Source organism: Fukomys damarensis, unplaced genomic scaffold, assembly GCF_012274545.1.
Source record: "Fukomys damarensis isolate Sample0158 unplaced genomic scaffold, DMR_v1.0_HiC HiC_scaffold_34, whole genome shotgun sequence".
NCBI lineage: Eukaryota > Metazoa > Chordata > Mammalia > Rodentia > Bathyergidae > Fukomys > Fukomys damarensis.
Window position 1 is genome coordinate 19,605,028 of NW_022900946.1, and position 14,036 is coordinate 19,619,063.

General features: G+C 41.2%; 1 protein-coding gene across 1 annotated transcript in view; it reads left to right on the forward strand.

Annotated features, from left to right (window-relative positions):
* Positions 1–14,036, forward strand: part of Crebbp (CREB binding protein) — a 132,875-nt gene that overhangs the window by 90,855 nt on the left and 27,984 nt on the right. Inside the window, exons 12-17 of the mRNA XM_010644189.3 lie at positions 1,091–1,215; positions 1,854–2,042; positions 3,644–4,057; positions 5,979–6,158; positions 7,961–8,150; positions 13,553–13,671. Of these exons, the coding sequence (XP_010642491.1) occupies positions 1,091–1,215; positions 1,854–2,042; positions 3,644–4,057; positions 5,979–6,158; positions 7,961–8,150; positions 13,553–13,671 (1,217 nt within the window). The remainder of the gene's footprint in view (positions 1–1,090; positions 1,216–1,853; positions 2,043–3,643; positions 4,058–5,978; positions 6,159–7,960; positions 8,151–13,552; positions 13,672–14,036) is intronic.

Genomic DNA, 14,036 nt, shown 5'->3' on the forward strand with positions numbered 1-14,036 from the left:
TTTTTTTTTTTTTTTTTTTTTTTTTTTTTTGTATCAGGGATTGAATTCTGGTCCTTGTGCTTGCAAGGCTGGCCACTGAACCGCTGAGCTAAATCCCCGGCCCGAGGAGGGAATTTTTAAAAAAATTATTATAGGTTGCCTAGAAAATCCTTCTGGGCTTTGTTGGCACTTGATCATTTGAGGATGGTATTTCTAGGTAGTCACTGAAGGATGTGTGTGTTCTTTATAGCCTGCTCACAGCTTATAACAGTATTAAGGCAGTGCCTTCAGGAACTCTCATAGGATTCTGTGAGATTTCAGTATTGGTCAAATTAACTTGAACCAGCATTTATTTAGAGCTCACGGTTTGAAGGGTTTTATTGGAAGTTAGTTACGATCCATTGTAGTCTGGAGATATGACCTGGCTGGCAAAGTCTCCATTGATCCTAACGATGTTTCTGCAAAGGACTGGTGGTTGAAGGTGAGAACCACTGGCTCTTGGCACTTCCTAAACACTGAAATGCTTACAAAATTGAAACAGTGTTTTAAGTCTTAGCATAGATTTTGACAGTAAATGTAAATCCAGCCAAAGAGCTTAGAAGCTTGGGAGAATGAGAGCCGGCTGCTCTAGAAGGCATTAGGTAAAGGTATGCTCATATATTGGTCTTGGTCTTAAGAAACGTTGTCTCTGTAGGTGAGGGGGATTGCTTAGTTTGTTTACGTGCTTCACCTTTTTGCACATCAGCTCTGGTTTATTTGTTCATTGTCTTTTACTCACTTCCACCCTTGTGTCTCTTCATCCTGTCCTAGTTTCCTCCACCGTTCCATCCTTACCCCACAGCATGGATGCCATTCTTTCATGGGTTTGGGAAAGTCTGTTGATTTAATCATCTTCTCTGGCTAGTTTTGTGTTCTCTCTTACTTATTTAGAATTTATTTGGTGAGTTGTAATTGTGTTTTTGTTTCTGTGGTTTTTTTGGTCCTGGGGATCGAACTCAGGAGCTTGCACTTGCAAAGCAGGCAGTGGAACCTCTGAGCTAAATCCCCAGCCTTGTAATTCTGTTTTCTTGCTAGTTCTTTTCCTAAGGAACCATTGTTGGTGTGTTTACAGGGATGAATTCATTTAATCCAATGTCCTTGGGGAATGTGCAGTTGCCACAAGCACCCATGGGACCACGTGCAGCCTCCCCAATGAACCACTCTGTCCAAATGAACAGTATGGCCTCCGTTCCTGGGGTAAGTGCTTCTCCTGTCCGCTCAGCCCTTGTCTCATTAAGAACTTTGAGCAGAGGATTTTGAGTGTCATCTCAGAATCCTGTGGTACTTGTTCCTTTGAATTTAGGTTATGCTTTTATGCTTTATTTCTTTCTCACTTTAAAAAAATCTTTATTATAACAATGAAGATTGTTTGGCTGTTTCTTATTTTTATTAGAATAACAAATCCATAAGAATTTGTGGCTTTGTGAGAAGGAGGGCCTTTTGAGGATATATCAGCCATCCATCCACAATATGTAGCCAGCTAGAGATTGTCAGCATTTGTTGACTCGAGCTTGCCCTCCTAAGGCTGCTTTTTAACACTTCAGAAAACTGGTAAAAGTTGTGTTTGAACTTTAAATGATGTGGATTGCTGTTCAGAGAGAACAGTTCCAATTTGGCTCATTTGCAGGTTTGCTTGAGAAGGCAGGAAAATGTCTGGGCATGGGGCTTCTTAGTGAGTGGCAATTCTAGGACTAGAGCTATGAGCTCTGCACCCTCAGGATTGTAAGACTTTGAGTCTTGGGTTGAACTGTTCATTTTGAGGGTTGAGCTGTTCATTTTGAAGACTCGCCCTCAGCTCCTGCATTACATTTCTCCTGATCCTTATTGTCTCTTAGATGGCCATTTCTCCTTCCCGGATGCCTCAGCCTCCAAACATGATGGGCACACACACCAACAACATGATGGCCCAGGCACCTGCTCAGAATCAGTTTCTGCCACAGAGTCAGTTCCCATCATCCAGTGGGGCGATGAATGTGAACAGTGTGGGAATGGGGCAGCCGGCAGCCCAGACAGGCGTGTCACAGGTATATATATTCACTATGGGGACAGTGGCTGCTAGTATTTATGTAGCCTCAGCTTCCTGCAGCCTGAGTTTATTTCATGGGAATTAGAATTCTAGAATGTACATTTCATTTTTATGTATCAGCATCTGTTCATTGTTCTCAACTTTATCCTATAGTTTTTGGTTTGTTTGGGATTTCTCTTGTCCTCTCCAAGTGAATTTCATGCAAAAGTTGGATTATGACTTGTGCCCTTAAGTTCAATATGTGATCCTGAGAGATCTTGGGAGTTTAGAAGGAACGGATTCACATCTTTTTCTTTTAACCCCCTTGGCAATACTAAAATTGAACCCAGGAACTTTATACTGAGCTAGATTTCCATGTGTGTGTGTGTGTGTGTGTGTGTGTGTGTGTGTGTGTGTAAGTCACTAAGTTGCCCAGTCTGGTCTTAGATTTCCATATGTGTGTGTGTGTGTGTGTATGTGTGTGTCACTAAGTTGCCCAGTCTGGTCTTGAACTTCCATAACCTCTCATTACTTTAGAATGGAAATCAGCAAATCTTGGCTGTGAGGGCCCAAAACAATATTTTCCATCTTTCTGGATCAGAGACTTAGTTTTAATTATTTAGCTCCACTGTTATAGTACAGAAGCAACCATTAAACAACACATAAATGAATGGATATGGCCATATTCCAGTAAAACTATTTATGAGGAAAAGCAGCCATCTTTGGCCCATGTGCCAACCTTTGCTCTAAAACAGTGTTTTGGATTCATTTAGTGGAAGGCCCATAAACAGTTCTGAATCATAGGACTGAAATGTTTTGGCGTTTCAGTACTCACAAAAAGAAAAGGATATACCTTGTTCCATTATCTAAGCTGTGAGTGGTTGATATGGAACATGAAGCTGATAAATTGAGAGAATGCTTTTGTGTGTGTTTAAATCATGAGTGAGTTTTGTTTGTTTTGTTTCATTTTGGTGTAATTGGAAATTGAACCTAGGGCTCACACATTGTAGGTAAGTGCTCTAGCATTGAGCTATGCCACCATACCTATTATGCACGTATGTATGTATGTATATAACAGTCTTAAGAGATTGAATCCTGAGCCTTTGCTATATCCCCAGACCTTGAATTTTTTTTAAATTTCAAGATGGTCTCACTAAGTGAGTTACCCAAAGTGTATTTGAACTTGAGATTCTTTCGCCTCAGCCTCCGAGAATGAGATTCATATGAGGCACATACCACCATGCCTGGCCCCTTTTTATTTTTTGATTTTCAGACAGGGTCTTTTGCTGAGTTGCCCAACCTAACCTCAAACTCTCAGTCTTCCTGCCTCAGGCTCCCAGGTAGTTGGGATTACAGGTATGTGTCACCATGCCCAGCAAGTCGGAAGTTTTGCCAGTTATATGAACCAAAGTATAACAGTTGTTGTGTTAACTTTATTAGAAAATACACATTACTGAAAGTGCAAAGCTTGATGAATTTTTACAAATACAGCATCTCTATGAAGCAGGCAGACCTCATTAAGACTTCACAATTAGATTTTCGTACATTTAATTCTTTAAGACACTTGTCCCATTTTTAAGTGGAAGCAATGGTTTTAATGTACTATGTTTGTTTCCTTAGGGCCAAGTACCTGGTGCTGCTCTTCCTAATCCTCTGAACATGCTGGGGCCCCAAGCCAGCCAGCTCCCTTGCCCAACAGTGACCCAGTCACCCTTGCACCCGACGCCACCTCCTAGTTCCACAGCTGCTGGCATGCCATCTCTCCAGCACCCGACGCCACCTGGGATGACGCCTCCCCAGCCAGCAGCTCCCACTCAGCCATCCACTCCCGTGTCATCTTCTGGGCAGACTCCTACCCCAACTCCTGGCTCAGTGCCCAGTGCTACCCAAGCCCAGAGCACCCCTACAGTGCAGGCAGCAGCCCAGGTGACCCCGCAGCCTCAAACCCCAGTCCAGCCACTGTCAGTGGCCACTCCTCAGTCATCACATCAGCAGCAACCGACACCTGTGCACACCCAGCCTCCTGGCACACCGGTGAGCTTCTCACTCTGTCGTCTTCAGGCCACTGGTCTTAAAAAATAACTTTCCCATGAGAATATCCTATCATGAGATTGCTGCAGCATCTTGGTGCAACATCAGAAACTATCTGAACCTGATGAACTGTGATGAGCTGTGCTTTGTATCCAGCATTGATCTAAAATGCTGTGTGTGGTAGGATATGATTTCAGATGGTTTCCCCTACTAAAAAAAGTTTGGAAATTAGTAATTACTGAGGTATCATACATGTGTAGAATTTTAAAACTGTATGTGCACCCAGTGTGCTCCCCATTATTTGTCGTAAATTGATGTCTTCAGAGTTTCATTAGTTTTCCTACTGATGTTTTATAGGTTTGATAAACACATCATAGTCTTAATTCTTTGACCTAGCCATGGTTAACCTTTTTTCATACAAGGGAAAACTTTTCCTTTTCATAGTGAGACAACAGAGCCAGGTTTGTACCTTTTTGTGACCCAGAACTGTCTATTATGCATGGAGTTGGTGGCAGTAGAATCACAGCTGCATGCTGCATTGTAGGTGCCCTTTAAGCTAGGCTGCCTTCACTAGCCAGGCCCTCAGGCTGTGCCCATCTGGGCTGCATCCCTCTGCCAAGTTTTTACTAAATTGTAATATCATTTTCTTACAATTCTACCTTAGACTTCCCACCTCCCAGAACATATTAACTTTATTCTTAAGTACTAAGGATACTTATGTATTTGCAGTACTAGGGTTGGAGCCTAGGGCCTCTTGCATGTTATTAGCCAAGCACTCTCCCACTGAGTGCATCCCCAACCCTATTTTTTGTTTCAACAGGTTCTTACTGAGTTGCCCAGGCTGGCCTTGAATTTGTGATTCTCCTGCCTCAGCCTTGTGAATAGCTAGGATTACCATCCAGGCATGTGCTATCGTGATTGGCAGGATTTTCTTTTCTTTTTTTGTTTTGGTTTTTTTTTTTTTCTCCTTTGGTACCAGGGATTAAACTTGGAACCTTACACTTGCAAGGCAGGCAGCAGAACCACTGAGCTAAATCCCCGGCCCAGGATATTTATTAAGTGGCAAAATCAATCCCAGTCACAACCCCAAAGAAGTTATTATTTATTTATCTGTAGCATAGGAGTGTGTGCTTTTATTTTTTTGTACTCTTATTGTCTTTAAATAAGCACTTTTGCATGGGGGGGGGTGCTGCACGTGGGTAATCCACAGCAGTCATACCAGGGCTTTGAGAAAGCTAAGCAAGTGTTCTACCACTGAGCTGTATCCCCCTCCCCTCCCTAAATAAGAACTCTGTTTACTTGAGACTCCACTGAGTAAAACTAAAAATTTATTCCTTTCTTTTTTTCCCTGCTGCTGGGAATTGAATCCATATCCTCATATATATGCTAAGTGCGTACTCAACTACTGAGCTACCTCCCAGACCCAAGGCTTAAAAATTTAGAGTATTTTAGTGGTTCCTTTTCTGAGTGTTTGCTTACTCCAGCACCATCACTGCCCTGCAGTTAACCTGAGCTCATTAGACATTCTACTTCCGTGGGCACAATCGATTCCCCTCCTTTCACAGCTACTTAGATGTTTGTAGCTCAGCCTTTCACCATAAGCATGAAAGGCTTATGGTTATTGAGGGAATTTAATGATAAAAGAGGAAGGCCTATCACCTAGCTAGAAAACTTAGATAAAATAATTTCATATTAGAATTTATAAGCTCAGTTCTTCCATGTCTTCATCCTTGACAAGAAGCAAGTAATTTCTGACTGATGATGGCTTCCCCTAGAGCTGCCTCCTGGTAACTTCTGTTCCTCTGTAGGGCCTATTAGTTTAGTTTTTTAAAATGCTAACAAGAAGCTCAAGGTTGGATGAGCAACATATTTGAAGTCCATTTATGATGTCTGCTTTACAGCGAATAATTTTGCTTTCTCACAGCTTTCCCAGGCAGCAGCCAGCATTGATAACAGGGTCCCCACCCCCTCCTCAGTGGCCAGTGCCGAAACCAATTCCCAGCAGCCAGTACCTGATGTACCTGTGCTGGAAATGAAGGCAGAGGTGCAGACTGAGGACACTGAGCCTGATCCTGGTGAATCCAAGGCGGAGTCTCAGTCTGAGGTGGGTGTTTGAAGTATATCTATGGCTCTCTGTGGAGACTTTATCCACATGTCTCCTAAAGGAGACTGAGGGGAGGAGAGAAATGGACTTCCATGGGTGTCCCTGAATTTTTTTTTCTATATTCTGTTTGAACGTGGGATCAAGAAAGATTATGCATTTTAAAATACGAGGTTTTGGGCCGGGGATCTAGCTCAGTGGTGTCACCGCCTGCCTTGCAAATGCAAGGTCCCGAGTTCATTCCCCAGTACAAAAAAGAAACAAAAACAAAAAAGAGGTTTGGCACATGTCTAGCACGCTGAGAGGCTAAGGCAGGAGAATTGCAAATTTGAGTTCAGCCTATGCAATTTAGCAATGTAACAAGACCCTGTCTTAGAATAAAAGAATAAAAATGGCTGGGGATGCAACTTAGTGCTAAGGCCTTTGGTTCAGATGCCCCACTACTCAGAAAAATGTAAGCCAGGCATCATGGTACAAGTTTATAATCACAGCATTCAGGAGGCTTAGTCAGTAGGGTCCCAAGTTCAAGGCCAGCCTGAACTGCATATTGAGACCCTGTTTTAAGATGGATGGATGGACATTCGTATGGACGGATGGATAGGCATGCAGGCAGGCAGATGGACAAGATGGTGGGGGGCGGCTTATATACTTTGCCAAAAATGAAGAGGACTGGCTTGGGCAGGGGGTTTGTTTTTTGTTTTTGTTTTTGTTTTCTTTTTTGTGATAGAACCTTGCTATATAGTTTAGACTGGCCTTGAGCTCACTGTGTAGCCTTGGTTATGCTACACTATAGTACACTATGTAGCTACACTGCACTGCACTACAAGCTGTGCTGATCCTTCTGCCTCAGCCTACCAAATGCTGGGATGTAGGCACATACCACCATGCCCATCAGAGCATTGGCTTTTATTTTAAATGTTTAAATTATTCAACAACCTATTCATTGTTGTCTTTCATTCGTTTCTAGTTCTGCAGGAAGAGTGGTGAATTGATTCATTTATTAATTTACCTGTGGCAGAAACTAAAAATTGGTAGATCTTGGGCTGAGTCTGGCCTGTACATTTGTTTTGTTTCTTTTTGTTTTATTTTTTTCCTATGCAATATTTTAAAAGTCATGAAATAAAACTCTGGATTTCTTACTTTACTTGAACACTGAGAAGCTCTAACAACAATGTTCTTGCATCCCTGTGTGGCAGCCATCTTGAGTATGAACCCCAGCTTCAACCTTTAGCAGTCACACAGACCTTCAAGGTAGCTAAAGCCTCCACTACTCCTTGGTGTCTTGCATCCCACCTTCTGCCTCTCAGCCAGGGTTTTGATCCCTGCTCCAATTTTCAAAGATATATTGTACATGTGAAAATACAGTCATGTAAAATACTATTGCTTTTTTTTGTTGTTGTTTTTTTTGGTAGTATACAGGGACATTTACCATGAACTGCATCCTCAGCCCATTTTTAATTTTTTATTTTGAGATAGAGTCTTGCTCAGTTGCTAATGGTGGCCTTGAACTTGCAGTCCTCCTGCCTCAGCCTCCCAAATAGTTGGGGTTACTTATGTGTACCACCTAGTTTCACTCTTAAAATTTTTATAATTAGGGCTAGGATTGCAAATGCAGTGTCGTATTGGTGATTCACCAGGCAGCACATACTTAATTTCTTCCTCTGGTAGAGAAAAGAAATGATAAATTCACCTCTTGATTAGGGGAAGCTTAACAAAGCTACAAGATTTTAGGAGCCTTCCAGAAAGCTGAGTTAGGATAGACGTCTTTGATATTCATCTGTTATATGTGTTTTGTTTTTCTCAAGATGATGGAGGAAGACTTACAAGGATCTTCCCAAGTTAAAGAAGAAACAGACACAGTAGAGCAGAAGTCAGAACCAATGGAAGTGGATGAAAAGAAACCTGAAATAAAAGTGGAAGCTAAAGAGGAAGAAGAGAGTAGTGCTAATGGTACAGCCTCTCAGTCAACATCCCCTTCGCAGCCACGCAAAAAAAGTAGGTTGTGTTTTCCTGAACTTGCTGGACTGTACTGCCTTCTATCATGCTGGGCTTCAACACTGAGGATTTCAAAGCTAAAGCAGGAAAATAATTCTACATCCTCTTTTTTATCTTTCTTGCCTGCTACTCCCCCAAGTTTTACCCCTTAGATTTGATGATAAGCTGGATTCAGCTCTGAGAACACAGTTTGTGGCACAAATGTGGGATAGGCTGCAACTAAAAAGCTGCCTTCTGAGATCATATGTCACAGGCTTATAGGTTGGAGTTGAAAATGCCTCTAGGCCCTCAAAAATGCTTCTAGGCCCTTGAGCAGGCTTAAGGAGTTGCAGTCACTGCTTAGAAAGATAAAAAGGACCAGCAAAGGATTTTAGTAGGAAAATGACCAAAACAGCTGTGATTTTTAGGAAATGATCACTAGCAGCACATGTGTGCTCCAGAAATTATAGGCTTCTCTTGATCCACTGAGGCAGCTGCACACCTAGAGTGGAAACAGTGAAAGTGAGGGGCTGTACTGCCCTAGTGACCTGGTATAGTGAAATGGGAAGATGGAGTGCTTAAAGAAACTGCATTGTAAGGAGTCAGCCAGATGTGCAGTGGAAGTTGGATACAATCCACTCAAGATATGTCAGTGTTAGAAAATTATTAGCAATGTGAGACAGAACTCAAAAGTTCAGGGCTAAAGGTACATATTTGGGAAGGGCTATAAAGGAAAAAAAGATTTTTTGTTTTTTAGTGTGTTTTTTTGTTTGGTTGATTGGTTGTTTTTTGTTTTGGTCAGGACTTTGTGCTTGCAAGGCAGGCAGGTTATGGCACCACTGAGCTAAATCCCTGGCCCTCCAAAGAAATTTTAATGGCTGAGATCACATAGCTTCACAGCTAGGAGAGACTCCAGAGATTGTGGGGGACAACAGACCCTGGACTTCTTTATCTCTTAAGAATTTTTATTAGAATATCTACCACTGTTTGTTCTGTTAGAAATTAAAACAGAAAAAATTTAAATGTTCATTTAAAATAATTTGTCACATATTGCCATTCAGTGCTTTTTTTTTTAATAAGAAATACCAAACAAGAATAGTAATATTCTTTTATAATTTCACATTTTGAAGAATTAATGGAACCTAACTAGACTTTCAAATGTGCTTTGCATTCATTCTCTTGTACCTTTTTTGGGTTGAACTATGTGAAAAAAAAACCCAGTAAAACTCAAATAAGTTGTTACTGAATGGAGTAGTATTTTTATAGCTCTTTCAGGTAATTGTGGCCATTTTTCTGTACTACTATACCAAAATTCAGCAAGTAGAAGGTTCCTGAAGGTGAGGTGCAGCATGGAATCTGAATCCATGTAGGTTTCTCACAGTGCCTGTAGCAGCAGAATTCATGATTCTTATCTTATTCTTTCAATGGATCTTTTATCCTTGAGTGTGTGTGTGTGTGTGTGTGTAGCAGTCATACTCCCTCAGCCTCCTGCATGCTGGGATTACAGGTATGTGCCATCATGCCTGGCTCCAAAACTCTTTAATTTCTTATGAAAGTTCTAACTTTATCATTGAGAATAAATATTGTCACCATCACTTATCCTTGAAGTACTTGGTGCACTTAGTTCATTTTTTAGAAAATGTCTGTCATATCCTACAACTCAGCAAAGCTTATGTGTCCATCACTCATGCAAGTTTTGCTTGTCCATAAAGAAGAGCTTCTCCTTGGCTCTTCAGCTCCAGCCTCTGGGGGCCAGCTGCACAGTTGGCCTGTGCTTAGCACAGTTGTTGTGCCAACTTTCCATTGTGTCCTGTAGGGTGAGAGGATTGTATCAGAGGTCAGGATTTAGTAGGATCAGTACTGCCTCATCCAGGGTGTTCTTTTTTTTTTTTTAATTGAATTTATTGGTACATTCTAGGTATACGGTACAGTTACATTCATTATTGGGATCTTGTACCTTTACATGCCAGGTCTTGGTTCTCATTTTTTCCCCTTGTCCCCACCCTCCCTTCACCCCCTCTTCCCCTCCCCACCTTCGAACATTTTAATTCCATTTTTACATTTTCTCATATTTTTTTCCTTTTCCCTTATTCCCCTTTCCCTATCCTTCTCACTGTCCCTACACCTTTGGTCCTTTTCTTTCTATTTCACATTGCTAATTGGCCCGTTAGGATCTTGAGTACTGTTTTAGTTTTCACACCAGAGAAATTCATCCAGGGTATTCTGAAGTGGCTGGTATTACTTTTATTGTGAAGTCAGAGCATAACAGCCATCAAAAAGGGAGTAACTTCTCTGCCTCATTAGTGATTTTATTCACTGTTGCATTTGCTATCTTTGTGAATGTCAACACAGAGTATTTTGTAGGGAAATAATTTTTATTTTACAGACTCCTACAAAGACCTAGGACAGTGCTAGGACTTTTTCAGTGACAGAAATGTCACTCTCTGCTATAGTACTTGTCTGCTACAAATGGCTCTTTACCAGTTGAAGTATTATTATGGGGTGACTGAGGAACAGTTGTTTGTTATGCAGTACTGATTCATTTACATTTCAGTAGTCACTCTTGGCTAGTGACTGCCACCTTAGACAGCATTGGAATTTTCCAGGGGTCTGTGAACCACACTGAGAATGGCAGGTGTGGACAGGATCCGAAATGAGCAAAGATTTTGAGGCCAGAAAATTGGAGTCAGTTGTTCTGTGAAACACCGTCTAATTGGTAGCAGAGAACTTGGTTCAGTACAACTGTTGACTTCTCCTTTTCTCGTTCTTTTCTCATTTAGAGTCTTATTTTACATAGATATAATAAAGACAGGAATTTGACAATGCTTTCTTTAGGACAGACTTTGTTGAATGAGTGATCAACCAGAGAGAGACCCATGAATTTCATGGTTTGGGGGGCGGTACTGGGTATCAAACTCAGGACCTTGTGCTTGTGAGGTAGGCACAGTGCCTCTTCGCTAAATCCCTGCCCCCATTTCATGTAATTTTAACATGCCTTGAAATACACTTTTTTCCCCACCTATAGCTCTCACCCTATACAAAGTGAGCAGCTAGCCAGATTAGGCCTTTTAATCATAATTTGTTAATCCATCATGTAAAAGAGTGAAAAGGTATTGACTAAGTAGTTATTTTCTTAAACAGAATTATTCAATAGCTAGGCATGGTGGCACACACCTGTAATCTTAACACTTGGGAGTATGAGGCAGGAGGATTGCTGCCAGTTTGAGGCCAGCCTGGGCTGATTACACAGTGAAACCATCTCAAAAAATAACAACAATAATGATGATGATGATAAAGAATTATTCAGAGAATATCAAGTGCTCCTTCATCTCTTTGTAAAACAAAAGGAAAGGAGCTGTCAGAAAGCAAGGATGGGGCCGGGGATTTGGCTCAGTGGTTCAGACACCTGCCTTGCAAGCGCAAGGACCCAAGTTCTATCCCCAGTACCAAAAACAAACAAAACAAACCAAAAAAACCAGTATTTTTTGTATACCTAAAATGTACCAATAAACTCAATTTTAAAAAAAAAGAAAGAAAGCAAGGATGTGTGTATTTCCAAGGCTGCTGGAAGGCACATCTGCTCACAAGACGAGTCATGTTTGCATTTGAATGCTGTGGAGTGTGTACTTGGACAGTACTGTGTTTGTGTTTTTACCTGCTTTCCTGGACCTTAAGCAGCAGTCTTAGGACTAAAGCAGCCAGATATGCTGAAGAGGAGGCAAAAACTTCCAGAGCATGCTGAGAAGACCCGTTGAATCCCTGGCTCTTAGGGAATAAAACCTGAGGAGATAACTTGGTGCTATTGTTTCTATCGCTAAAGTGAGGATGTTAGGTTGTATTTCTCCATTAACCTGATAGAAATTAGGTGGTGCTTCCAGAATTTGATAAGTAAATATCCTCCCTCCCACTTCACAATGGAAAAAAAAAAAAGATGACGGTCTAACAGTGCATGCTGCCACTACCCAACTGAAAGTTTAAATGTTTACAGTATGAGGGCTGGGGATTTAGCTCAGTGGCTCCATGCCTGCCTTGAAAGTACAGGTCCTGAGTTCAATCCCTGGTATGGGGGCGGGGGCTTACTTTATGTATGTATGTATGTATGTATGTATGTATGTATTTTTGGTACTAACAAATGAACCCAGGGCCTTTATACTGAGCTACATTTTCATGCGCGCCCCCCCTTTTTAAGACAAGGTCTCGCTCTGTAGTTCAGATTGGCCTTCACCTGATTATGTAGGACAGGCTAGCCTCAAACTCACAATCCTCCTGCCTCAGCCTTCTGAATGCAGGAATTACAGGTGTAATTACAGGCACTATGCCCTTCCCTTACTTTTTATTTTGAGATGAGGTTTTGCTAAACTGTCTACAGTGGGCTCAAACTTGGGATTCTACTGCTTCAGCCTCACCAAAGATGTGAAAAACACAAAATTTATATCACTTATATTTTAGGTCCTCACAATTCCCCTGACACATTTGCCTCTAGTCATTTTTGTATGAAAAAGAGTATCTGTGAGCCAGATGCTGTCATGACACCCCCACTGCTAGCTCACTTGCCTCTAGCACTGTTTGTTTGTTTGTTTATTTGTTTGTTTGTTTTTGGTACCAGGGATCAAACTCGGGACCTTGTGCTTCCAAAGCAGACAGCGGAACCGCCGAGCTAAATCCCTGACCTTCTAGCACTGTTTTTTATCAAGCACTACTTTTACCACTCAGATCCTTGTGGGTTTTATATAAATGTACCTTTGTTTTTAAAATACTTGACAGTATTTTTTCCTGTATTGGTGACAAGAAAGTATAGTAGGGGCCCGGGGATGTAGCCCAGCGGCTCTGTGCCTGTCTAAGCAAGCACAAGGTGTCCTGAGTTAAATTCCCAGTACGGGCGGGGACGGGGGGGTGTTTAATTTTAAAAGAAGGAAAGTATAGTAGGAAATATTATAGAGGTTGGAGCAGTGGGCATCTGTAATTGGGGGCAAGGATAAGGATTCTTTAGAAAAATGCTTGTTTTTATAGCCCAAATATGGTATACATTTCTTTATATGATTATAATATATAACCATTTATCTCATGTGGCCTAAGTTTAATTTTAGTATAGAAAGATCCTTTCCAATGAGATAGCTTTACTTGCCAGTTAGATCAATGAAGCAGATTTGGGAATTAGCTGTTTTTTATTCTGGCTAAATTTTAAGTTGAAAAACCCTTTCATTGAAGAAGCAAACTTCTCAGTGTTGTATTTGCCTCACGCCCTGAAAGTAATTTTTTTTCTTTTTTTTATTTTTTTTTTTTGTATTGGGGATCAAACTCTGGACCTTGCACTTCCAAGGCAGTCAGCGGCACCACTGAGCTAAATCCCTGGCTGGGATTCCATTTTAAATGTATCTGACAACCTATTATGTAATGTCTGTCCTGATGTTTTTTGCCTGCAGTCTTTAAACCCGAGGAGCTACGCCAGGCACTTATGCCAACCTTAGAAGCACTCTACCGACAGGACCCAGAATCCTTACCTTTTCGGCAGCCTGTAGATCCTCAGCTCCTGGGAATTCCAGTAAGTTAATAAAGTAAAAATATTTTGTAACTTTGAACCTCTGTTTTATCTCTTAAAGTAGAGTAAATACTTTCTTTGCTTTGAAAATTTTTCTCCTAATGTAAAAAACTGTGGTCTATTAGCAGTTATCAATGGAAATGTTCATTATTCAAATTTACTTGTCTGTGAAGCCCATTTTGTGGGGTAGGGGATATGAAGAAGAGAAAGCACACACTACACTGGTGCCCTTATCCCACTTGTTTCTATTGTATAGCCCCAAGGCTTCATTTTATATTTGGGGCTTTGTGTAAGACTTTGTATAAAAGAATTGGCTTAAAGCTGGACCTGATGGTCCGAGCCTATAATCCCAGCACCCTGGGAGGCTA